The 25,969-nt window shown below is 45.4% G+C and overlaps 1 protein-coding gene across 23 annotated transcripts in view; it reads left to right on the plus strand.

The window, feature by feature from the left end:
* NCOR2 (nuclear receptor corepressor 2) overlaps positions 1–25,969 on the plus strand; it is a 389,949-nt gene that overhangs the window by 231,652 nt on the left and 132,328 nt on the right. For 12 of the 23 annotated variants that reach the window (XM_081174437.1, XM_081174422.1, XM_081174418.1 and 9 more), the window contains exons 15-17: positions 13,722–13,867; positions 16,002–16,174; positions 22,920–22,982. In XM_081174437.1, coding sequence (XP_081030563.1) covers positions 13,722–13,867; positions 16,002–16,174; positions 22,920–22,982 — 382 coding nt within the window. Of the gene's footprint in view, positions 1–862; positions 1,004–1,752; positions 1,792–13,718; positions 13,868–16,001; positions 16,175–22,919; positions 22,983–25,969 lie in introns of those variants that run through there. The other 11 variants (XM_081174439.1, XM_081174419.1, XM_081174433.1 and 8 more) reach the window with 7 other exon arrangements.

The following is a 25,969-nucleotide window of genomic DNA, read 5'->3' on the forward strand; positions in this document are numbered from 1 at the left end:
TGAACTAGCGGCTTCAAGTTACATGAAAGGAGATTGCGACTCAACATCAGGAAGAGCTTTCTGGTGGCAAGAACTGTGGAACAGATTCTCTCAGAAGGTGGTGGACTCTCCTTCCTTGGAGGTTTTTAAGCAGAAGGTGGATGGCCATTTGTCATGGATGCTTTAATTGAGGTTCCTTCATTGCAGGGGGCTGGACTGGATGACCCTCAGAGTCCCTTCCAACTCTGCAATTCTGTGATAATGCTGGCCAAGGATCCCTCTAGGAAAACCTGCCCTGGTTGTTGTCCAGGGACATGGCGAAGTGGGCAAATGGCCTAGTGGCTGTTTCTGTCATCAAAGAAGCAATTATGGGAAGCAAAAAGCCCAAATAAACAACCCCTATTAGACCCATTTTGTGACTGGAGCAGATCTGTGGTGTGTTTTGATGGAAGGTTATTTTGTCCCAGGAACAAAGCATGTACATATGTTTGATTTTGATCAAAAGCCAGAGCTCCAGAAGTTTAAAAAAGCAAGAGTTGGTTCCTGAGTCACACAGACAAACCAACATCCAAGGGTTTGTTTGTTTGTTTTTTCATTTGTGTGTTACTGGGTAACTGTCTTGAAGAATTACCGTGGCTGCCTGTGTCCTGTCCTGGCCGGGCAACAGAGACAAGGACCTTGGCACCCTCTGAGAGCCTAGGAATCGGACAGGGGAGGGAGAAATTAGGAGGCAGGCATGCTGCAGGGTTGAGTTTGCCATCCTCAGATATTAATCACTCTCAGGCTGTAGCCAACCCTGCAAGCTCCCGGTGACGAGGGCTGTGGTTTTATAGCTCATGACTCATCGGCTCGACTGAGAGCGACCGTGTTATTCCAGTAGATTGCAAAATCATAACAGGAATGCCGTGGCTGGTTTACGGCTCAACTATGCAAATCGCCAGGAAGCCATTTGAGTCGGAGAGCGTAAGGCACGCCGAGCTGGGATGGCCGAGCTGTGAAAAGGCACCGGGGGCACCAGGAGGAGGTGATGGGGGGCTCTCTGGGGCAGCAGGGCTGGAGGCTGAGCACCAGCAGGGAGACAGGGGGTTCTCCGGGGGAAGGCAGGGACGTCCGGTGCTCTGGACAGACTTGGCCTGGACCTTGCTGCGAGGGAGCTTTTGGCAGGAGATTTCCACAAAGGCTCGAGGAAAGTCCTCTTTGCCTCAAGAGCCAAATGGGGACGTTCTTCTCCCCTCCTCCTTGGCTGGTTCCGGGTGCCAGGCTTTTAAAAAGGGGTCCTTGCCTGTTGTTGGGGAGGGGAGGGGTGTCTCTTGAGCGTCTCGTGTGTGGAAACTTCTCCCCAAAAGACAAAGTCTTCTCTTTCCCCTCCCCAATTGTTCAGCTGCTTCCCGCCAAAACCTCGCAGCCGTGGACGTTGGTTGGAGCAGGGTGATGAAGAGAGAGGCTGTTGGGGTTTGGGAACTGTGTTCCTCGTACGCTTGGGCCGTGTGGGAAGGAGGGTGCCAGGAACAGGTCCCGAGGAGGGAGAGGGAGAGAGAAGCGTCCCTTCAGAGATTCAGTCTGGCATGGCTAAGGCAGAAAATGTTGCAACCGCCTGTGCTCTGTTTATATGAGCCAGCGTGCTATTCTGAAGATAAGCTATCTGCTGGGTGGTGTTTCCCTGGTGATATGTGTGTGTGCTTGCAATTGCGTAGATGTGGGAACTAAGTGGAGTGTGCAACTCGTTCGGCTCCCCCCCCCCCTACTTTTGTGGGGTGGGGAGAATGCTGGCAGCCTGGGCCGCTCAGGATGCAACTGGAAATTGGGACAAAGGTGAGCAGCTGTTTATAATTAATATGCGGAGGCAGGGAACGGTGCCATCAGCCTCAAGGCCCCAGGGGCCGATCACTAACAGCTGACGAGGCCTGGTGCCTTTGAGCAGTGGCCTGGAAGGAGCACATTTATTTTCATAACACCACAGTATTATTTGGGAGTGCGCGGAGGGCAGGGCGGGGCTTGGAACTGCACCTGTTGAAGCTGATGGGTTTTATTTTTGTTTTGCAGGGCACTAAGGCTGCTTCTGTACAGGCACAAATAGGTCTTAACTTAGGTGGGTGTTGTTGTCCCCAGTCCCAAGAGAACCCCAGGAACTGTAGTTTTTCTCAGAGCGTCTGACCTGCCGACTCTCTGTCGGTAATTTGGAGAACTGTAGTCAGCAGGGTGCCTTGCTTGCAGTGGCAGGCAGAACAAGATTGTTTGGGGGGAAATTTTACACATTTTTACACATTGGGTCTCAAGACAATGTACAAGAAAATTTAAAATGCAAACTCAGAAACACTAGAAATGCAGCACAAGTAAGATGCAGCCAATAATTGATTCATGTTTGCCACAGAAATGTGCCAGAGTTGCTTTAGGACAGGGATAGGGAAGCTGTGACCATTCCGGATGTGGTTGGACTCCAAATCCCATGAGTCTCAGCCAGCTAGCTCAGTGGTGAGAGATGATGGGAGTTGTAGTATATCAACTTCTGGAGGGCACCAGGTCACACCCATAAACCCGATTTCACAATGTATATAAAACAGGCAGAACAATTATAACAACAGACAAGCATTAAAAGCTGAAAAACAAAACTATAAACTAGGCATGTAGAATGCATAGAGTGGCACTTGGGTTTAAATAGCAAAGCCCAAGTTAGGGCTATCAACAGTATTGGATTATCAAGTATAGCTCCAGATTTGCCAGAGGTGATGAGGGTTTTCATGAAAGTGATGGTTCCGCTGTATTATTATAAATATTCTGTTGGGACCCACCCAGGGTGGCTAAGGAAACCCGGCCAGATGGGTGGGGTATATATAAAGAAACAAACATCATCATCATCATCATCATCATCATCATTATCATCATCATCTGGAGGTGCCTGTCCTTGTTGGTCTCAAATTAGGCATAATATCCTCCATTATAGCTGTATTTCAGAGTGAGTGGTACCAAGTGTCCAGGGTAAGATTTGGGACTGATTTCCATTGAAATTGCATAGTTGCAATTACTATTCGTGCTGCCAATATAAAATATTCTGTAAAAAACAATAGTTTATTTAATAATAGTTATCATTTCTGGCAAAATTAAATTCCAAAAATCTTGCACCAGCTTACATTCCCACAATAAATGATAATATGTACCAAGTTTATTGCAACCCCTCCAACTATTAGGTGACATAGAGGAAAACATTTTTAACATTTGCAAAGAAGTGTGATGCCATCTGTGGAGTAATTTTAAGGAGTTTTCCCTAAGAAAAATGGAAACAGATTTTAAGGTTGAGTTCTTTTTAACTCAGTCAGATGGGCAGGGTACAAATAGTAAAATTATTATTAGTGTGTAGGACATATTTGCACAGGAATACACTTTTAGCTGCGCCCCGATAACAGGCCATTTCTTAAGAGGCTCCATGCTGTTCGGATATTCAGACAACCAGGTGTCCAGAGGGCGTTCAACCCTAATAATAATAATAATAATAATAATAATAATAATAATAATAATAATAATAATAATTTATTTATACTCCGCCCATCTGGTTGGGTTCCCCAGCCACTCTGGGCAGCATCCAACAAAATATTAAAAATACATTGAAACACCAGTCATTAAAAACTTCCCTAAACAGGGCTGCCTTCAGATGTCTTCTAAAAGTTAGATGGTGGTTTATTTCCTTGACATCTGATGGGAGGGCGTTTCACAGGGTGGGCACCACTACCAAGAAGGCTGGTTCCCTGCAACTTGGTTTCTCGCAGTGAGGGAACCGCCAGAAGGCCCTCGGAGCTGGATCTCCGTGTCCAGGCTGAATGATGGGGGTGGAGACGCTCCTTCAGGTATACTGGGCTGAGGCCATTTAAGGCTTTCAAGGTCAGCACCAACACTTTGAATTGTGCTTGGAAATGTACGGGGAGGCAATGCAGGTCTTTCAAGACTGGTGTTATATGGTCCCTGCTGCCGCTCCCAGTCACCAGTCTAGCTGCCACATTCTGGATTAGTTGTAGCTTCTGGTTCACTTTCAAAGGTAGCCCCGCATAGAGCGCATTGCAGTAGTCCAAGCAGGAGATAACCAGAGCATGCACCACTCTGGCGAGACAGTTTGCGGGCAGGTAGGGTCTCAGCCTGCGTACCAGATGGAGCTGGTAGACAGCTGCCCTGGACACAGAATTGATCTGTGCCTCCATGGACAGCGTCCAAAATGACTCCCAGGCTGCGCACCTGGCCTTTCAGGGGCACAGTTACCCCATTCAGGACCAGGGAGTCCTGGCCTATGCTGATTGTGCTGCTGCAGATGCTCCATGGCGTTTCTCCTCTCTTCAGTCCTCCCAGCAGTTATTCCTTCTCTGGTTACTGCTATGGATGCAAGACTTGACTGTCTGTCTCCAGACACTGCAGTCATCAGCAAGGGAATCCCACAGGGCAGGGTTGATGTTGCCAACCTTCCTGTCAAGTTAGCAGACATCTTTGTAACGCAGAATTACAAAGTGCCTCTGTAAGACAAAGCTAACTGCAGGTCATGCAAAGTCCCATGCATAGCGCTTTGCAGGCCTTGCTGCTCAGCTGCAAATGATGTGATTCAGCCATCAGGAGGTTTCTTCTATTATTATTATTATTATTATTATTATTATTATTATTATTATTATTATGCATTTCTCCCTAAACAAAGCTGAAAGTAACTTTGAAAAAACAGGCACTTAAACAAGGATAAAAACATGAATAAAGTAGCCTGAAATATGCAAATAACATATATTAAAACAGCTCTAGCTCCAACCCACCCTGCTAAAATTAAGATCTAAGATTAAGATCCAAAGGTCTGGGTGAATCAGAATGTTTTTGCCTGTTGCCTAAAAGCAGCTTATGATGGTGCCAGGCTTGTCTCCCTGGGGAGCTCATTCCATCAGTGTGGGGCCACCACTGAAAAGGCTTTTTTGGGCACCTGCAAAGTGCTGTGCATGGGGGCCCTGCTCCTTTGCTCACACAGGTTAGTTTTTAAAACGAGTCAGCTGACATCATTGTGGCGGCAGGGTTTACCAGTGGATGGGGGAGTGGGAGAGAGAGTGATTTGGCCCGGTAGCTGAATCCAGTTCCCCACCACTACCCCATGTGCAAGGGGGAACTTGTGCATTCACCTTTGAATACATACATACCCATATTTAACTGCCATGAGATCTGGATATAGAGCAGTATATAAATTCAACAATAATTATAGTAATAGGCACACCCACCCCACCCTCAAACTCAGGTCTCTGCTTGAGTATGCCTTACAGGAGAGTAATGAGCACAGATGTGAATAGCAGGCACAATTGGGGGGCGGGCATTCCTCCTCCATTCTCTTGCTCTCACGAAGGGCATCTGCCTAGTGACTTTGGAGAAACAGAGTGTTGGACTAGTCATGGGTAGCTGACGTGGTGCCTTCTTGATGTTGATGGACTCCAGTTCCCATCATCCCCAGTCAGTGTGGCCAGTGGTCAGGGATGATTGTAGTCTGGAGGGCACCATGCTGGCTAACACTGAACTAGAAGGGTCTTTGGGGTAATCCAGCAAGTGTCCATCTATTTATATAACCCTTTTATTTTGCAAGGAAGTTTTGCAACCTTCACAGTGTTACAGTGGAACTGTCACTGTCATTCCCATTTTAGAAATGGGCACTTCTGGGATTCAACCACCTCCCAGGTCCAAGCCCAGTTAACATTTTACCTCACTGCACTGGGACATTGTGTGCCCTGATAACCTGATAACATCCGTTTGCAGCACAATCACATGGATCAACAATAACAGAAAACCCCATGTGTCACCTTTTGTGGTTGTGTGGATTGCCGTTTCTTGCCTGTAACTGAGCACTGAATTGACATCTTTGTTTTGAACACAACCTTAAAGACAAACTCTGGCATCTAGAGTTCCATTACAGAGGCTTTCCTGGAGGCTGAGTCCAGAGCTGTTTTCAAACCGGACCATCATTCTGGTTTATAGCCAGGGAATTGTGATGGCTCCCTCTGGACCACACTTGATGCAGCCAGCTAGCTGTATTTGGAGTACAGCCTCCCAGTTGCAGTATCTTTGGGGCATGGGAAGATGTTTTGACTGAACATTTGTCTGTGTGTTGCTTGCTGCAGGAAGAGGCAGTCCCACAAACTTTAATAGAACAGCAGCGACTGTCACCTGACTAAGCAGCCTCCAGGATTGCCCATTACCTAAGAATTGAGCTACTTTGATTGTTTGTTTGTTTGTTTATTAAAATAAGTCAAAGATAAAGAGCAGAAGGAGATGGTGTTACAGGTGGCTGAAAGCAGCATAAGGTCGAACATTTTCACTGAACTTGTTCCAAAACATTACCCCAAAATGCCCATTCCTCCATAAAGCTGTTGAGCTGGTTTATATGTATTCTTTTGTAGTAAGTTAGTTTCTATGGACCAATTTTTCTCAATTCACTGAGATATAGTATGACAAATTGCCCCCACCCCCATTTTTAGCTGCAACAATCTTAGCAGCTAGTTCTTGATCATTTTCCAGAATAACATCTTTTAGATAACCAAGCAGAAATATTTTAGGTTCCAAGGGTATGTAATATCCTAATACAGTGGTACCCCGCAAGACGAATGCCTCGCAAGACGGAAAACCCGCTAGACGAAAGGGTTTTCCATTTTGGAGGCGCTTCGCAAAACGAATTTCCCTATGGGCTTGCCTCGCAAGACGACAGCCCATAGGGAAATCTCCGGGACAGCGGGGAAGCGCAGCGCGTCTTCCCCACTGTCCTCGGACCTCCTCCCGCCGTGCGGCATCGGAACGAAGCTCCGATGCCGGGCGGGGGGGGGAACGCCTCCTTCCCCCCCCGCGCGGCATCGGAACGAAGCTCCGGTGCCGGGTGGGGGGGAAGCCTCCTCCCCCCCCCCGCGCGGCATCGGAACGAAGCTCCGGTGCCGGGCGGGGGGGGGACACCTCCTCCCGCCGCGCGGCATCGGAACGAAGCTCCGATGCCGGGCGGGGGGGGGAACGCCTCCTCCCCCCCGCGCGGCATCGGAACGAAGCTCCGATGCCGGGCGGGGGGGACGCCTCCTCCCCCCCCCCCGCGGCATCGGAATGAAGCTCCGATGCCGGGCGGGGGGGGAACGCCTCCTCCCGCCCCACGGCATCGGATGGCTTTCCTGAAGACTTGGGGTGGGAGGAGGGTTTTCCTTCCCACCGCCAACATTCAGAATGCTGTTCTGAATGTTGGCGGCGGGGAGGAAAAACCCTCCTCCCACGCAAGCCCCGGGAACAGAGGGAAAGCGCTGCGCGCCTTCCCCTCTGTTCCCGCACCTGTCCTGAAGGCTTGCGGTGCGGAGAAAAGCCCTTCTCCGCACCACCAGCCTGGCAAGCGGTTTCCCTAGGAACGCATTAATTGATTTTCAATGCATTCCTATGGGAAACCGTGCATCGCAAGACGAAAAAACCGCAAGACGAAGAGACTTGCGGAACGAATTAATTTCGTCTTGCGAGGCACCACTGTATATCAGAGATATTAGCCTGAATAGATTTCCAGAATGTTTCTCTTTGAGAACAATCCTAGAAGATTTGCATGTAATCTGCTTTATTTAATCCATATCTCCAACATTTCTCCGATCCTAATTTATATATTAAATTCAATTTAAGGTGCTAAATATCATTGATAGAGAGTTTTAAAATAGTTCTCCTTTAGGTCTGCTAGAATTATATTGGAATGGAAGTTGTTCCAAATCCATTTCCATTGTTTCTGGTTATTCCTTGATCCAAATCTCACACCCGTTTTCTCATATATGTATTTTGGTTCTGGTCCAAGTTTAACCAAAGGTCATTGAATTCTGCAAGCAGAACTACATTTTCTGCAACAAGCTGTGAGAGATTTGGACAGTACCTTTGCCGGTGTGTTTGATTATGTATAATGTTCTAATGCCCTTCCAGGTTGGAAATCTCAGAGCAAATTAATATAATGTTTGTGGGGCAGAGGGCTGGTGGCGATGAAGCTCCCTGGTGTGATTACTACATAAAGGGGTGTTTGGTGTGCATATGCGGGTGGGGAGTGGCTTAAGAAGAATGTAAAACTGGTACAGAGTTCTGTCCTCTGTGTAATGTGGGGATAGGCCCTACTGGCTGGACCTGGTGGGAGCTCTAGTCCAAAACATCTGGAGGGCACCTGGTTGGCAAAGGCTGAAGGACTTAATCAAGCCAACTGTGGCAGACTGTTCTTGATAACTGTTCGGTTGCCAGCAGGTGGGGAGCCCTTTTCTGAATTTTCCAGTTCTTTATCTGAGATGATAGCTGGCTCCAAGGTTCTCCCGCTGCTGATCCACCTCCTTCAGTTGTTCAAAGGGAAAGGAGTTAAAGAGTTCAGGAAAACATTAAGCAGAAGTCTGCACTGCTTCCTTATCTAGGCAGAGGATGCTGGTGTTGCTAGTGAGACATAGGTCACATGGGCTGTTAAGGCCTGAAGTTCTCTTTTGGGGGGGTGGGGTGAGGGGGGTCCTCTTAGGCAGATGAGCTGATGGTCCTTGCATTCTCGTTCCACCAGCTCTGCAATCCCAGTAGACTATGCTCTGGGATTTCAGGGCACCATCTGGGTTGTGGTAACAGCCTAACTGGACACCCAGTCAGCTGACCGAAAGGGCCAATCCCTGTCCACCAGGCCCTATAAATCCCTGGCCTCCCTGCTTGCTCTTCCAGTCTGTGGACGCTGCCTAAGAATTTGACCCTTGCCTGTATTTGACTGTGGACGCTGGTTCTTCTCCTTCTGGTGCATCATGTTCCCAATATTGTGAATGTCGTGGTCGTACCCTTTCACCCTCTTCTCAGAACCTGACCTTCTGAAGCCTGATGCTGACTCAGGCCAGGTGGCGCATCAGGGGCTGCCATGACCAAGCCTATAGATGCAGCCCTCTCCTGACATACTTGTAGACAGTGTAAGGACCAGCAGAGCATAGTGGTTAAAGTTTTGGACTAGGCCTGGAGAGATCATAGTTGAAAGCTTGTATTCAGCTAACATTTCCTCAGAGTAGACCCATTGAAATTACTGGGCCTAAGTTAATCATGGTGGTTCATTTTAATGAGGCTGCTCTTGAGTGGAAGTTAGTTGAATACACCCAAAGTTCCCACTTAGCCATGAAGGTTGATGAATGATCTTGGGCCAGACGTTTCCTCTCAGCCTAACCTGCCTGATATGGTTGTTGTAGAGGTGGGAGAACCACGTATGCTGCCTTGAGCTTCATGGAGGACATAAGTGCAGTAAATAAACTGAACTCAAAGGGGATTGTGCTCCTTTGCAACCCAGGTGCATACCTTTATAAAGTTCCCAGGTTTGATCTCATTTCTGTGAACTCCAAGTTACTTTTTTGTTTTTGTTCTGAACTGTTTTTCCCCCCATTCATCTTCTTTGGGTTGCCTGGATGTGAACAGGAGGTTTCTCCAAAGAACTTGTCCTTTGGTGCAGTGGTCACCAGACCTTTTCCCACATGGAGCACTTGAAATTACTGAAGGTATTCGGGGACAATAATGTTTCTGCCTGTTGCAGCAATTCCAAAGAGGCTGATTGATTTTTAATTGTATTTTTATTACTTTTTATTGTATTTGATTGTATTACATTTTGCATTCCATATAACTGAAATGGTTGTACAATAAAATACAGTACAATAAAATACAGTTGTGCTGTGGACAACCTGAATAAAGCTCATGGACTACAGTTTGGGTGTTTTCTTTGATGTCTATAATGAGAAAGTTCCTATACCCATTTGGGAGTAAAACTGACAATGTTTTAGGTGAAAGTTGCTTGGGTTTCCTGCCTCTCCCTCCATCTAAGCCCATGAGATCAATTTACCTTATTACTTTCGAAACGTTGTGGATGCAACAATATATGTTGCATTGTCATACTTCTGCAGCCATAAAAGATCTTTCATAGTAACAGCACTGGCAACGTCACAGTCTGCTGCTGCGGTAGATGCCCTTTGCAGTCAAAGGGTTTGAGGAGATGCTTGATCTTCTAGCATTCTTTTAAAAAAATAAAAAAATATTTTTTATTAGATTTTCCATTAAAAAAAACATTTTTACAAAATTATACATCCATTTTTAACTTAAACCCTTTTTTCCAGAACTTCCCTCAGCTTGTCTGATAATTTTCCGTTTATTTTTTATCCTCGTTTCACATTTCCCAATATTATATTGCACTCAAATACTCTTAATCACATCATATTTTTTAAACAATATTTCTAACAGTAATTTCACAGAGCTTCTTGAAAGCCAACGAACGTTATTTGCTCATCACAGAAATTTTTGATATACTCTGTAAATTTCTTCCAGTCCTCGGAGAATCTCTGGTCACGTTGGTTCCTAATTCTCCCCGTCAATCTGTCCATTCCTGCGTATTCCATCAGTTTTATCCTCCATTCTTCTTTCGTGGGCATCTCTTCCTGTTTCCATTTCTGTGCCAGCAAAATTCTGGCTGCTGTTACTGCATACAAAACTAATTTCACATCTTTTTTACTAATTTCATTATCCAGTATTCCCAACAAGAGAGCTTCTGGTTTTTTAACAAACGTATATTTCAGCATTTTCTTTAACTCATTATAAATCATCTCCCAGAAGCTTTTTACCTTCTTACATTCCCACTACATATGGCAAAATGTTCCTTCTGTCTCCTTACACTTCCAACATCTATTACACACTTTATACATTTTACCCAGTTTTACTAGTGTTATATACCATCTATATAACATCTTCATAACATTTTCCTTAATCGTTGTACAAGCTGTAAACTTTAACCCATCCTTCCATAATTTAGTCCATTTCTCAAATTCAATATTATATCCGAAATCTCTAGCCCAACTAATCATAACAGATTTAACCTCTTCGTCCACAGTATTCCATTCTGTGTTCCATTCAATATTTTATACATTTTAGATAAAATTTTCACTTCATTGTTTAAGATTTCTTGTTGAAATCTAGATTCTTTTTCAGAATATCCCCTCTCTAAAACCTCTTTTTTAAACATTTCATTTAACTGAAAATAATGCAGCCAATCCTTAACATATTCTTTTACTTCTTCATATGGTTTCAGATCTTCTAGCATTCTTAAAAGGTGTGACTCTTTGAAGCCCAAAGAGTCCCCTTAGTCACCAAAGAAGCATTTTGCAAAAGCAGCGATTGAGGCGGCAGGAATGTGTGTGTGATCGTGAATGTGTGTTTCTACTAGAGTTGTGCTTCCTTTTCTTTCTTTCCCTTTTTCAATAAAGGGATTTTTTGTGTAGAGTAAAGTAAACTGGTATGACAGCCACATCCTCCAGCTTTCTTGTCACCTTCCAGTGATTCACTTCCAGCTGCTCCTCCTACGCATGTCTGAATCAGCTTTTGATTTCTCTCTTTTGACAACTTTAAAGGTAAAGCAGCTGCTAAAGTCTCTTCTTGAGCTGGAGGGGAAGCAGGATGTTCTTTGTAGAACCTTCCCGTTCTGTTTAATAGAGCCTGCTGTGGCCTTCCCCACAGGGCAGCCAGGAGGTTGCTGAAATCCTAGTTAAGGTTCCTGGGCCTTCTAATCATGCTGTGAGTTCTGTAGAGGGCGGCCTTTGCTAACTGGCATCCTGAAGGTGCTGTTGGACTCCCAACAGATGCCATGCTCCAGGAGTTGCCCTCAGAGGCTAGTTTCAGTCCCAGGAGGTAAGGCCTTTGAGCATAGCATTTACCCAAGAAAGTAGGGTTCAAGCTGCAGCATAGTCTCAACAAGCCAAAGCCAAGCACAGGGAACCAGTCTAAGTCCAAAACATGATCCAGAGGCTAGGTCAGGCTACAGTCTAAGGCAACTTTTCTTAACCTTGGGTTCCCAGATGTTCTTGAACTTCAATTCCCATCATCCTTGTCCACTGGCCATGCTAGATAGGGATGATGGGTGTTGTAGTCCAACAGCATCTGAGGACTCATAGTTGAAAAGGGCTATCTCTTTTCAACCTGGACCAGGGCTTTTGGTGCCAGGGTTCTCAAGCACAGAGGATTGATTCCGTGGCCTCCAAACAACTCCAGGGCTTCTTTAACAGGCCTCCTACCATTGGGCCTCTCAAGAATATACTAAATGCTGGTTCCAGGAGACACTTCCTTCTCCCCAAGGTCCATGACCTGTGGAGTGTCTGGTGTGTCCTCAAAGAACTTAGCATTTGGCACCTGGTCAGGGCTAGGCACAACTGCAGACCCAACCAGCACAGGGAATGGAACCTAGATATGGCTGTGTTTTGCCAGCTGTGCTTTTCTCTTCCGGTGGTCAAAGTAGATTTGTGCAGGGTGCATGCAAGTTCCAGCTTTTGCAAACACTCTCCTCTAGGGTGGCCACTCCCATTAAATCCATCAGCACCTAGAAAGTGCATCAAGGATGAGAAGATTAGACTCATGTTGCTTTTGGCAGCAGGAGAGATCTCCTCCTTCCTTTCTCAGCACCTTGTGCACTCTACTCCTTTCTCCCTGACCTTCTTATTTGTGACGCCTTTCCTTTTGGGGGAAGGGCTGTGGCTCACAGCTGGGTATCTCTTCTGCATGCAGAAGGTCCCAGGTTCAATCTCTGGCATCTCCAGGTAGGGCTTAGGGAAACCCCGTCTGAAATCTTGGTCTACACTGGCAGCACTTCTTCCAGCACTGAGATAGGTGGACCAATAGTCTTGACTCAGTATAAAGCGGCTTCCCAAGTTTCTGTGTCCCAGTTTATATCTAGCGTTGCCTTCTTGACCATCAGTTTGGTTGGTTCATTTCTTTCTTAAAAACAAGTTTCTGTCCCTTGTGTCAGCAGGGGAAAGTATGGGGAAATCTCCACACCCTCCTCCCTCTCCATTCTTGCCTTCCTCTTAACATTGCTGCAGCACATCTAAATGGCAAATCTTGCAAAAGAATAGACCATGTAGATGAAACACTTCCAGGAGTAACTTGCATGTTGTATAAATGGTAAGAGTAAAAGATATATGTGTTGGCACATTAGACCTGGATTTCTACCTTGTTTAGGACATAGGTTTACGGGAACAATTGCCACAAAGAAGTGTGGGGGGTGTGTGTGCTTTAATTGCGTTTCCTGCATTGCAGGGGGTTGTACTAGATGACCCTTTGGGTCCCTTCCAATTCTACAATTCAGTGAGTCTGAGAAGAGACATTAAGGTGGAGGGGACAGCCGATGGAAATACTCAGGGCGGCAACCTGCCTTGGGGAGGGCACAGGGTGCACAAGGGGGAGGAGAAGCAGGAAAGCCCCATTGCGCAAATGAAAATCCTTGCACTGATGGGACGTGTTTGTTGAAGGCCGCCCAATGTTTGTGTCATCTTTATAGATGGAACAGCTCTCTGTATGGAAATGTTTTTAATTGTTTTCACCCTTTTCCTGGGTTATTGTTGTAGCTGTTTTATTTGTTTTATAATTGTTTGTTTTACTGTTGTAACCCACCGTGGGACGCTATGGTTTGGCGTGGGCAAGAAATCTAAATAAATAAAAGATTCTACTCTGGCTTTATTGTTTTATTTATAAGCCACCCTGAAAATATATTTTTTTTATTGGCAGAAGGCATATAAATAACTTAAAAACATAAAATAAAACGATTGCCTTATAATTGCATTCAGTCACAAAAAAATCTGTAACAATATGAAGGATGGGGGGGGAGTTTCCTTTTTCTCCTTTCCTTTTAGCTCTCCCTGCCTTGGTGTGTGTCTGGCATCCCTTGAGTGTCACCCAGGTGCTCATTGGTTTTGGCTTCCCTTTTCTCCATTTCTCAGCAGCAGCAGCAGCAGCAACAGCAGCAGCAACAGCAGCAACAGATGCCCCGTAGCAGCCAAGACGAGAAAGATGAAAAAGAAAAGGAGAAAGACACAGAGAAGGAGGAAGAGAAGCCAGAAGCAGAAAACGACAAAGAGGAACTGACAAAGTAAGTCTGACCACTTCTCTTCCCTTCCAGCAACCCAAGAGCCAGCACGACAGCACCTGCTTACCAGCTCCCTCTTCCTGCCTCCAAGGGGCAAGGCAGAAGCGCTCCATTCCCCAGACATTGGCTGGCAGAATCAAGGCTCAAGGCCTAGTCCCAGATGGCACACAATATAGTGAAAATAGAAAATGAAAGCATTAGGGGAAAGGTGAAGCACAGTTTTCCTAAACAAAATACTAAACTTGTTTCACATATTCCCTGACCTACATATGAAGCTTTCTTGTAATCTGTCAGAGAATTGGTTTGTCTGGAGTGTACCAATATGGCGGCAGTTCTCCAGGTCTGACCGGGAGTATTGGCTACTCTGAGACTACTTTATTCCATTTTCCTGATGTTTCCTCACCTGATAATTCCCACCTTTTATGTGATCTTTCACACATCATAAAAGCCGCTTCTGGAAATCTAGCAGAATCTGATGGAGGTTTAGTCCTCATTTCTGTTTTAATTGCTTAACCCTGTTAGCCCAGAAAATTGCTGGAGTTTCACGCTGTGATTTTCCTGTGGTTTTCGTGGGTCACGCCTATGTTGAAATTTGGGGCAGTATTCTGGCATCCAGTTCTTTTCTGTTGTTTCCATGGGGGGGGATCATGAGGGAACAGAAGCAAGCATACTCATAAATAGTGGCGGCATGTCCATTGGCGGATGCTATTGTGCTGCACCACACCCACTGGTGTAAATGATATTTGGCGTGTCGTGGCAGCATACGGATCGGAAAGCCACAGATCCATAACAAAATGGGTTATGCAGTGTAAAATGAATGTTGGGAACAGGGACAGAAGCACTAGCATTGTAACCAGGAAGACTACTACAGCAAACCCCACATCCAAATGCACCTGGACTGGCAGCAACTCTCCAAGTCCTGGAATCACTATCCAATATCTTTTTTCTGATTGAAATTGCTAGGCACTCACTGCAGAGACACTAAACAAAGGACGCATATCCCAACACAACACACACAGTGATAAGGAGCAGATTGGGATGGTGGGGGAACTGCTATAACATTGACATGATGACAATTTCTAACACAAATGTAACAGTGGAGAACCAAATAGAAATAGAAATTCATGCAAATTAGTGAAGTGCTCCATATTTTTTTAGACAGTACACCGCTTAGTTATGTTTGAAATAGAAAGCAATATATAAATGTAAAAGGTGTGTGCAGACACACAGCTGCACAGTGTTGAATGGCTGCCAGTGAGTTTCAAGGAAACTCTCAGGGGAAGCTTTTTTATGCTGTTAACAAAAAGTGCTTGAGACGTATTTTCTGCTGCAGCACTCTTGAGCTGTTGTGGGCTTCCCAGAGGCGTGCATTGGCTGCAGTATGAAACAAGATAGTGGTCTGGCCCTCCAGATTATTTAGACTACAACTCACATCAGCCTTGACTATTGGCTGCTCTGCAACATCCGGAGGGCCAAAGGTCCCCTACCTCGGGTCCAGAGGGACCTTTTGTGGTGATCCAGCAGGATTGTTTTTGTGTCTTCCCCAGTGTCATTTGCACAAAACTTTACAGGGTGCATCTATGCCACTTCCTTTTGCCCTTGTGTACTGTTGCATCTTGGAGTGTTGCTGCAACAGTGCTACTTGGGTGTCTGTCCCACTACATTGCAGGAACATGCTGGTGCAGGGACTGTTGAGCTTGATCCTGCTACTTGTGCAGCAGAGCATTGCCATAGAGAGTTGGCATGTCCTCCGGTTAACAGGGAAGTGAAATGAGCACCACTTGACTTCTGTGGATGATTTGGCATATGTTTGCTTACTTTCTTTAATGGGGCTTAATCCTTGGCTTGAAGGAGCATCTGGCTTTGTGGCATCCGGGCTTCGTGATGCGTTTCTCAGCTGATCCCTTTTGGGAAGATAAACGAGGAGACAGAGCCAAGATGATTTGGCTGCCCTGGTCTTCAACCTGTCTCTGTTAGGTCCCTCAACAGCTGTGGCTGAGAAACTGCAGCCCTCTGCAAGACAGAGAGAACAAAGTGGGGAAAATGCCTCTCTTGCAAGAGGGAGAGGCAAGGGAAATCAGTACCACAGGTTGATGGTGATAGTTTTCTTCTGTTCCCCCCACTCTGGCTCGCACAGGGAGAAGAACGAGGATACGTCTGGCGAGGACAATGACGAGAAAGAAGCCGTTGCTTCTAAAGGGCGCAAAACCGCCAACAGCCAGGGCCGGCGCAAGGGCCGCATCACCCGCTCCATGGCCAGCGAAGCCAACAGCGAGGAAGTAGTTGCGCCCCAGCAGAATGCAGAACTGGGTATGGAGCAGCTACCTCTGTGGCATGGAGGGAGGAGGTGGCATCTGGGTAGTGAAGCACGCAACCGATAGGCAGGAGACCAGTAGCAAAGGGTGGGGGGGGGGAGAGACTCATATAGTTAGTTACTATTGATTATATTATTTAGCATATTAATGGCTTGCTTGTTTTTGTTTGTTTCTTTGTTTCTTTGTCCATCCATCCATTCATTCATTCAGTTTATATATACCACCCTTCCTCCAGATGCATACACAACACATGCGCACCAGTATAAGGAAGGATGCCAGCGGGGACTGAAACTTTGTCAGCTCTGTCTGTCTGTCTTATCTTTTTGATTTATATAGTGCCTTTTATCATAAGATATTGGGGCACTTCACAGAATAAAACACAGGATGAAAACATGAAAACAAATAAAATAAAACAGCAAAACAATAACCCCCCTTCCCACAAACACATTTAAAAGGCTGTAGAATATTAATCGTCCAAAGACCTGGTTGAAGACGAACGTTTTTGCCTGGTGCCTAAAAATATATAATGAAGGCACCAGGTGAATCTCCCCCAGGAGAGCATTCCACAAACAGGGAGCCACTGCAGAAAAGGCCCCGTTCTCGTGTTGCCACCCTCCAGACTTCATGATGAGGAGGCACATGGAGAAGGGCCTCAGAATATGATCTCAGGATCCAGGACAGTTTATATGGTGAAATACCTGAATATCTTCAGGTATTTCTAGCAGTAGGTGCACAAAATAGACTGTAGCCCCTGGGAAAATGTATCTGTTGTGCTCTGGGATGATCATTAATGTTTGCCTGAGGGATGGGAAACCTCTGGCCTGATGGACTGATTTGCCCCCAAAGACTGTTGTCTCCAGCCCCTGCCCACCTGCCCCAGGAGAAGAGCCAGCGGAGATACCAGTGCACAGTCGGGAGCCGAACACATTGAAGCACTCCCAATTGTTTGTTGCAAGGGAAGCTTGCCGTCACCATCAGTCAGCTAACAGGTGCTGGCTTAAATAAATTGAACCTGTGACCTTCTGGATGCCAAACACATGCTCTACCACTGAGCTATGTCCCCTCACTTCATGTTCTGCTTGCAAGGGCCCACAGGCATTTGTGGCTGGCTGTTCTTAGGAGCAGAATGTGGTCATGGATCCTAACACAAGGAAAATCTGGTGGTGTTACTGCCATGCCCACTTCTATTTTTCCTCTTCTTGTTTGGAATTATCTCCAGAGTTGTGCTGAGAATGAGCATCTGCAACTGCTTGTCCACCTTTATTTTGTCTTTAGTGATTGCATGGGTGTTTTGGGGAGCGGGGGTTCATTTCTTCTCACAACTTGGGGTTACTCACTAGAACAAGAAATGAGATTCTTTGGGGTTAGGATCATCTTATAATGCCGTTTTCTTCTGCTGCTCACTTGCCTCTTGGTATGCAAACTTTAGAAGAGTTTCCCCTCTCAACCACTTGAGGGCCTTGGAATACTGAGAAATCTCATCCGGGGGAAAGGGCCTGTGTGTATTCCTGGGCTGGAATATATACCAACCAAGGTTGTAACTTTAATTGAGTTTAACTGGTAGATTAATCAACCCAAACACTAGTTGATTAAGCAATTGGAAAGGCAGTTTTAGAGGTGTATAAAATGTATGGATGCTGTAGAGAAAGTAGACATAGTACAGTGGTACCTCGGGTTAAGTACTTAATTCGTTCCGGAGGTCCATTCTTAATGTCAAACTGTTCTTAACCTGAAGCACCACTTTAGCTAATGGGGCCTCCTGCTGCTGCTGCTGCGCTGCCGTAGCACGATTTCTGTTCTCATCCTGAAGCAAAGTTCTTAACCTGAAACACGATTTCTGCATTAGCGGAGTCTGTAACCTGAAGCGTATGTACAGTGAAGGTGCTCATTTTGAGGTTTTGGTCATTTGTGTTGAACTGACCAGTTGATACTGATCAAAGGCAGTTGGAAAGGGCTTTAAAGGTCTAAACCGGCACTTCTTTGAATTGCCCTTGGAAATGAATAGGCCGCTAGTGCAGTAGGCGCAAAAGGAGGAGAGACCATTTTCTCTCATTCTCACACTCACGCACATCCTTTAACAGACAGCCGCTGGGAGGGTTTAGACCTTCCTAGTGGAACATGCCACTGAGAACGGTCACAGGCGAGGCTTTCCTCCTGCACCTGCATCAAGGTCAGTTGTCCCGAAGGACAGATGATGCCTGCAGAAATTGCAGCTAAAGGAAAACATGACCTGTGGAGCTTCCTCTCCTTAGCAACATCAGCCTTAGAGCTATTCTGCAAGGTTCGAGAGACACCTCTAGCAGGAGGAGGCAGCCATCTTCTGAGGGGGTAGAGTGGATAGTTTCTTCGTATTGCAGAGCTGGGGTACCATTTTCAAATACTCCTCCACAGAAAAAGAAAAATAAATGAAAGAAATAAGCAGGGATAGTGGGGAAAAGGCTGAGTGCTATTTAAAAACCATTTCACAGTTCCATAGCCTCTAGGCATGACTGTTTGTAATGTGACTTACCCTTTGGCGATCACTCGTAGCCAAGTGAGATGGTCTTCCATGAACATGGTCGATGGTGTGTCCGTAAGTGACTGTGGAGGCCAATTCTGGATCCACACATCCTTCCACAGTGGGGACATTGGTTTCCAGGCAGGAGTTGATCATGGTGAGGGTTTGCCAAACGTGCTTTCCTCTTAGCACGTTTCTCCCTTTCTTCCCGAGTTCATGCTTCTTCAAAGTCCATGACACCTTTGGTAGAGGCTATTCTCCAATTGGAGCACTCACAGGCCGGTGTTTCTCAATCATCTGTGCTTATACTGCATTTTTAAAGATTTGCCTTGAGAGCATCTTTAAACCTCTTTTACTGTCCACTAGTATTTCGCTTTCCATTCTTAAGCTGTGAATACAGTAGCTGCTTTGGAAGACAATAATCAGGCATCCGAACCACATGACCAGTCCAACGAAGTTGATGTTGAAGAATCATTGCTTCAACACTGGTGATCTTTGCTTTTTCCAGTACACTGGTATTTGTTCGCCTGTCTTCCCAAGTGATGTGTAACTGTTTGTAATGTGACCTACATGGGAATGCTCTCAAGTTTTAAATCAGGGTGTGGGGGACCTCAAGTCCATTGGTCACGTTGGTCCTACCAGGCCTCCCCTCCACAGTCTGTTTTGACTAAGCAATGGCCTGCCAGTTACCTGAAGCTGATGTCAGGTTTGGGCAGGTAAAAAAGTGGCTGGACTGGAGCACAAGGAGCTTCTGAGGTGCCGCTGATCAGTTAGCCTCTTACATTTTTATGACCTCATCAAAGTTTCTGAAAGCACGTGTAGAAGAAGAAAAGAGCAAGATATGAGCTGGAAAGACCTTGAATTAAACTTTATCTCAGCGACAGACAACTTTAGGCAAGCATCCATGGCTGTAATCTAATCATACTGCCCCAATGAGCCTGCTTTGCAGGGGTTTTGTAATGATTTCTGAGCTAGATTTCTGAGTAGATGCCAGTTTCTTGGATAACTTTCATCCTTTCACCCTCTTCCCAACGTGCTTATCGCATATGAGCTTGTCTCATTATGGGGAATCAGTTTTGCAAAGGGTGAAACTACCTCTGTTGACGTGCAAGGGGAGCCAGCTGCAACCCCATCCCTCCAGCTGTGAAGGCAAGCCCCTCCTCTGCCTCCCAAGCCCTTGACTCTGAACAAGACATGGGCCTTGGGAATTGTGATTTTTCTCTTGCCTGTCTCTTGTTAGCTTTCTATATTTTTGTTTAAGTCTTTCTAGGACTGTTGCAACTTTTCTTTCTGCAGAGGCTCTAAGGCTATTTTTTCTTTCCATAAAGGAGACTGTCCAAACATCTTTCACTGTGATCAAAATAACATTTTCTCTTAGTTTAGAGCAGGGCTCAGCATGTTCTCCTGCCTGGCCCGGATTGGTCCTGGGGAGATTCCTCTGTGGGCGGGATCGTGTGCGTGAGCGCCCGTCCGCGATGTGCGGCGTCTTTGTAGACACTATGTTTGGCGTCTGTGCATGCGCAGACGCGATGTGTGGCACCGCAGAAGCGAGTCCCTGAGCCGGTTTAGCGCAGTGGGTAAGCAGGGAACTCAGTTGGGGGGCGGCTCAGGGGCCGGTCAAATGACCTCCGTGGGCCGCTTCCGGCCCCTGGGTCTTAGGTTTCTGACCCCTGGTTTAGAGAGGAACAACCTTGAAATGGAAACTTGTTTTCTTTCTTTTTTTTAAAGATATTTATTAAGGTTTTCAAAGTATTAAAAAATAGAAAAAGAAAAAAGAAAAATACAAAATAAAAATAGTTAAAAACAATTCAATCTTTCAATAACTTATCTTTCATTTGCTTATTTCCCGGACCTCCTCACGCCTCCCTTTTCTGTATTCCAGTTCAGTTTGTTGGTTCAGCGAATCCTTCCCCTCTTTGTTTATCCTGATCTTCAATCTTAAAATATTTTAGCATTGGATTTTTACCTTATTAATAGTTCATTTTCTCATATTCCCTTATAACATTACAGCTATAAACCACTTAGTTTCTATCCAACATCATTCTAACATTCATAAATTTTACAATATAAATAGTCTTTAAACTTTTTCCAATCTTCTTCCACCGACTCTTCTCCCTGGTCTCGGATTCTGCCAGTCATTTCTGCCAATTCCAATTCCATATAGTCCATCACCTTCATCTGCCATTCTTCCAGGGTGGGTAGATCTTGTGTCTTCCAATACTTTGTGATAAGTATTCTTGCTGCTGCTGTGGCATACATAAAGAAAGTTCTATCCTTCTTTGGCACCAATTGGCCGACCATGCCCAGGAGAAAGGCCTCTGGTTTCTTCAAGAAGGTATATTTAAATACCTTTTTCATTTCATTATATATCATCTCCCAGAAAGCCTTAATCCTTGGGCACGTCCACCAAAGGTGAAAGAATGTACCTTCAGTTTCTTTACATTTCCAACATTTATTATGGAAACTTGTTTTCTTACTGGTGGGTGTGGGTGTGTTTGTGTGTGTGTTTCTGAACGAGTCACAGGGGTTTACTATTGTAGGCCTTCCTCCTTGGTTTCAGGTTGCCCCCAAATTGACATGTTTTACAAGTAGAGGGTGGAAGATTTGAAGCAAACAGCTCTCACACACGCACAATTACCTCACACACAAAATCTCAAAGCTGCCCTTGTCCACTGTGTTTCAGTATGGAAAGCTAAGATAGGAAGTAGAAATCATGAAATAAAAATTTAATGCTGAAAATTAGGAGTCCTCCTGCACCTTCCGGTTCAGCCCCCAGCCGATACCTCTGCTTTGACTGTGGTTCCACAGAGGGCAAACCCACAGAATGTTGGGACATTGCAAAGATAGCAACTGCACCCAGCAGTGGCTGGTGCTCCTTGAGACTTGTAGGATAGAAGACGGAGATCATTAGTGGGTGGAGCCAATGCCCTCTGTACTTCTAATGTAAATGCTGTTCCAGAACAGCTTAAAAACAAATAGTAAACCATTTGTAAGAAAGACGATTATAATAAAAATAAAATTAATATAATAAATTATAAATAAATAAATAATAAAACTGATTTTTCAGAATATTTAAAAAATATTATAGTATGATGAAATCTCTGGATTTGAGCTATGAGCAACAGAAGTCATTAATTATAATATTGTGGTTATGATTTGATAGATAGAAGATAGGGTGCAGCAGAAGGGGAGAAAAACCTCCATGGAAGAGGAGTGGGAAGTCGACAAAAATAAGAGAAAAGATGAAATTGTGTTATGACTGCATATGGTAAAAATGTTGAAACTTAATAAAATATAATTGGGGGGAAACCTAATAAAACTGAAGATGGGCTCCAGAGGGGAAAACAATGTTAAGAACAAGAGATCAGCCACTCAAATTAATTGATTCCAGCAGGACAAATGCCCACCAAAATCAAAACTTTAAGTAGGAGTGAAAGGGCCACATGGACTTTCCAAGGTAGGACCTTCGTTAATCCAGGTGTGGCTCCTGAGAATGCCAACTCCTGTATCCCTTCCAGTTACTGCCGTTGGTATTCAAAGATGTCAAAAAGAGCGGCCAGGCTCGTTTGTCAGTGGAAATGCTGTGTTCTCTTTTGGCCTCAGAATCTAAAAATAAAGGAATGGCACTGACTATAACCAGCCCCCCCCATTCCTTCCACAAAGCTTGGCTACGTCTGAACATCCTGATTTTCATTGCTTTGGGCCTGGTTTTGAGAAAACCGAGTTTGGGTGGGAAGTGTGGTTTGTCACACTTCCATGTTCCATTCTATATCTGTAAATACCATGTCTGTTTCTGTTTCCCAGTATTTTACCAACTTTGATGCCTTGGCATCCCTCCAGCTTAGGCTGGAAGCACACACTCAGCAGCTGACCCAAGGTAGTGTGGGGAGCCTAACCTGCCCCTTGCCTGCCACCTTTCCCTTGTAACCCCCTCGCCACAGCTGCAATGCTGGGAAAGCTGTTGGTTCAAGAATTCCACAATTCAAGAATTCAAGAACTGGAAGTGAGAAGTAGGTGAACTGAGTCAGGTCATTGAGCTGCCTTGCTTAGTATTGTCTACTCTGACTGGCAACAGCTCTAGATTGTCTCCGGCAGTGGTTTTTCCCAGCTCTGCTGCTTGCTACCTGAGACCTCCTAGATGCAAAATGGGTGTTCTGCCCCTGAGCTATGGGGCAGGAAGAAAAATTGAGTTATGCTCTATTCCCCCACCATTTGCTACATCCAGTTCTGGTTTGTTTTTCAGCCTCTCTGGAGATGAATGAAAGTTCTCGTTGGACAGAGGAGGAGATGGAAACGGCTAAAAAAGGTGACACTGTTCATTTGTTTTCTGTTTAAATGTCCCTTATCTCCTGAATAAGTTTGCTTGGCATTAGATCTATTCAGTGCTTGCATAGTTGGTGCAATATGTTGTGTAATTGAAGATGCTTTTTGTGAGCAATTTGAAACATGCCCCTTGAGTCTGAGCAGCTTCTGTGCAGTAGCCCTGCTGTGTCCTGCTGGGCTGACACTGCAGCCAGAGGTGAGCAGCGCCAGGTGTATTCACTTGGGTTGCAAGAGGCAGGTCTGAGCCTCCTCAAGGATTTTATACGATCTCTCTCTTCTTTTTCTTCTTTGCTGAGATTCTTGTCTTTTGTTTTGTGGTGAATATATGGAAAGTGTGCAGGCAAGTAGCCTGTTGACTTGCTTAGTTAAGGGAAGACTGCTCTCACCTTCCAGTTCTGGTTACCTGTTCTAGTCAGTGAGTGAAAAGGCATTGGAAATGCTGGAGACATGCAAAAATTTAACAACAACAACAACAATTTATTTATACCACGCCCATCTGGCTGGGTTTCCCCAGCCACTCTGGGCAGCTTCCAACAAAATATTAAAAATACAATAAAACATGTTGATGATGCTGTGTACACAATAATCTGACCTCCAAATTGGATTGTTGTAATGCATTCATTATTTGTGAGGCTACCCTTGAAAATGATTCAGAACATTTTCAACTAGTACACAGATTGCAGATTGCATATGAAGAACAGTGCTGGATAAGGCCAAAGACCTAAGGAGTGCAGCTTCCTGTTTTCACCGTGGCCACCCAGACGCCTCTGGGAAGCTCACAAGCAGGACCTGAGTCTGTTGCTGTCTCACTTGCAGTTCCCAGAAACTCCTATACAGAGCCGTACTTCCTCTGACAGTAGAGGTAGAACATTGCCATTGTGCCTAGTAGTGATTGATAGTCTTCTCCTCCATGAATTTGTCTCATTCTCTTTTAAAGCCACCCACCAAATCCCTGCAAAACTTGGTGCATTAATTTATTTGCGGAATTTCTTACCCATTCATCATTAATGCTGTAATCTCTCAGCAGCATACAGTCAGTAAAAGCCACAGTATATAACAAAATGCTGGAAAGGTCTGATATGCATTAATAATAATGCAGCACCAAAATCAATAAACAATCAATACATAGCCAGCAAAATCCAAGAAACAAGGCCAACAGAACACGTTTCAAGCAAAGACCAGGGTGCAAAGAAATAAGTCTTCCGTTAGCACCAAGAGCTCCTAAAGTGTTGGCGCCAGTTGTAACTGAGAGTTCAGGGAGTTCCACAGTTGGGGCACTTATATTGGCAATGTCTTCTCTTATATCACCCCACCGCAGATTCTCAGCAAATGTGGCAGCAACATGAGGGCACCTCCACTCCATCTTAACATTCAGGCAGGTACATCTGGGACAGCTGCTCCACCAAGTTGTTTCTAGGTGTTAAACTGTATAGAGCTTAATCTGTCAGTACAAGCACATTTGTAACACAGATTAATCAGTACAAAATGAGTCACTGTCAGTAGGATTTCACCTTGCTTGATACATAATTTTGCTTCCAGTTCAGAGTGCACAAGGTCTATTGCGGGGCAGTTGCACAGTGGATTGTATCACATGGATGCACATCAGACGTACTGCACGGGGTGCAAGTATAGGCTGCTTTGCGGAGCCCCACGTTGACAATCTGGGTTGCTGTCAAGAAGCAAGCGAGGCAGAACAGGCTCAGCAGCACTTGGGATAGTGCATCTCTTGGCAAGAGGGAGGCTTAAGTGGAGGAAGGAGGGATTACGTATTGCTGCAGGAGACAAAAGAAGGAAGCACCCTGTAATTAGCATTAAGCAAGGAAATGCAAGTCTGGCAAGAGGAAAGTTCTTGCCTAATGACACTTTTATCGTGAAATAAACCGTTGAACCAACAGGCTGTCAAAACATACAGCAGCTATTATAATTATGGGGTACGGTAATGTTGTTGGAGGTGTAGTACCCCTCCTTAAAAAATAAAAAGCCTGATCCTAGCTCGTTCAACTAGGAGTGGAATAAATAACTGGAGCAAAATCAGGGTTTGATTCACTATGGTTAGGAATCCTTTTCCTCAAGGAGTGCCTTTACCCACGTATGTACACACACTCAGGGTACAGGTTGGCTCCTGGGGCTCCCTCAGAGTCTAAAATAGTGGTTGCACAGAGCAGAGCTTTTTTGCGGTGGTGTAAGTCACTTGGAGGGCACTCTTGTCAGGCTGTGGCCAAGCTCTGAGGTGGTCCACTGAGAGGGGTCCAGTTCGGCAGCCTTGAAGGGCGCAAGAAAGACAATGTGGTCAAGTAGAAGATGGGGATTTAGGGTCTGAAGCAGGGAAGTGAGGAGCAAATGGGCCAGAGGCAGAAGAAGTGATGGTTCAGATCAAGGATGCTGGCCACAGTCTCTGTAGCTATTCCATGAGACAAGTTGCTTAGACTGAGGAGCCATGCGTGGCACTTTACTTATATACAGCCAGCCAGACTCTCACCGGTTTCTCAGGCCACCGGGCCCTGCTGAGTTGATGACCTTCAGTAGCGTGCTTGGCTGTGATAAGGGCATTGCTGTAGCATGGGAAACATCAGGTTTGTAATTCCTTCAGCTCTTGAGCTACCTTGGTTTTGCAGGAAGTAAGGTGCCTGGATCCCCACTGCCTTAATCCCTAGTTTGAGCCCCGAAGCACCTTACAGATCCTGACACTTTACTCTCTGCACCATCATTGCATGCCAGTAAAGGAGCGCCTATTTTCAGCAGCACCCAAAAGGTGACCCCCAGCTTTCTGTTTCTGTGCTGATGCTTCCAGCCCCACTTACTCAGCTGTGCCAGCCACCATTATTAATGTTCCACAATGAAATGCTGCAGAGGATAAGTGGAAACAGGGCTATATCAAGTGCTTTATTGCATTGCATTTTGGATAAATTAAAGATGGTGGCTGTGCAGGGTCAATTGGAGCCAAGTTGTTGCTTGGTTCCAGTAGGAAGA

This window comes from Podarcis bocagei (assembly GCF_964188305.1).
Source record: "Podarcis bocagei genome assembly, chromosome: 16".
NCBI classification, from domain to species: Eukaryota; Metazoa; Chordata; class Lepidosauria; order Squamata; family Lacertidae; genus Podarcis; species Podarcis bocagei.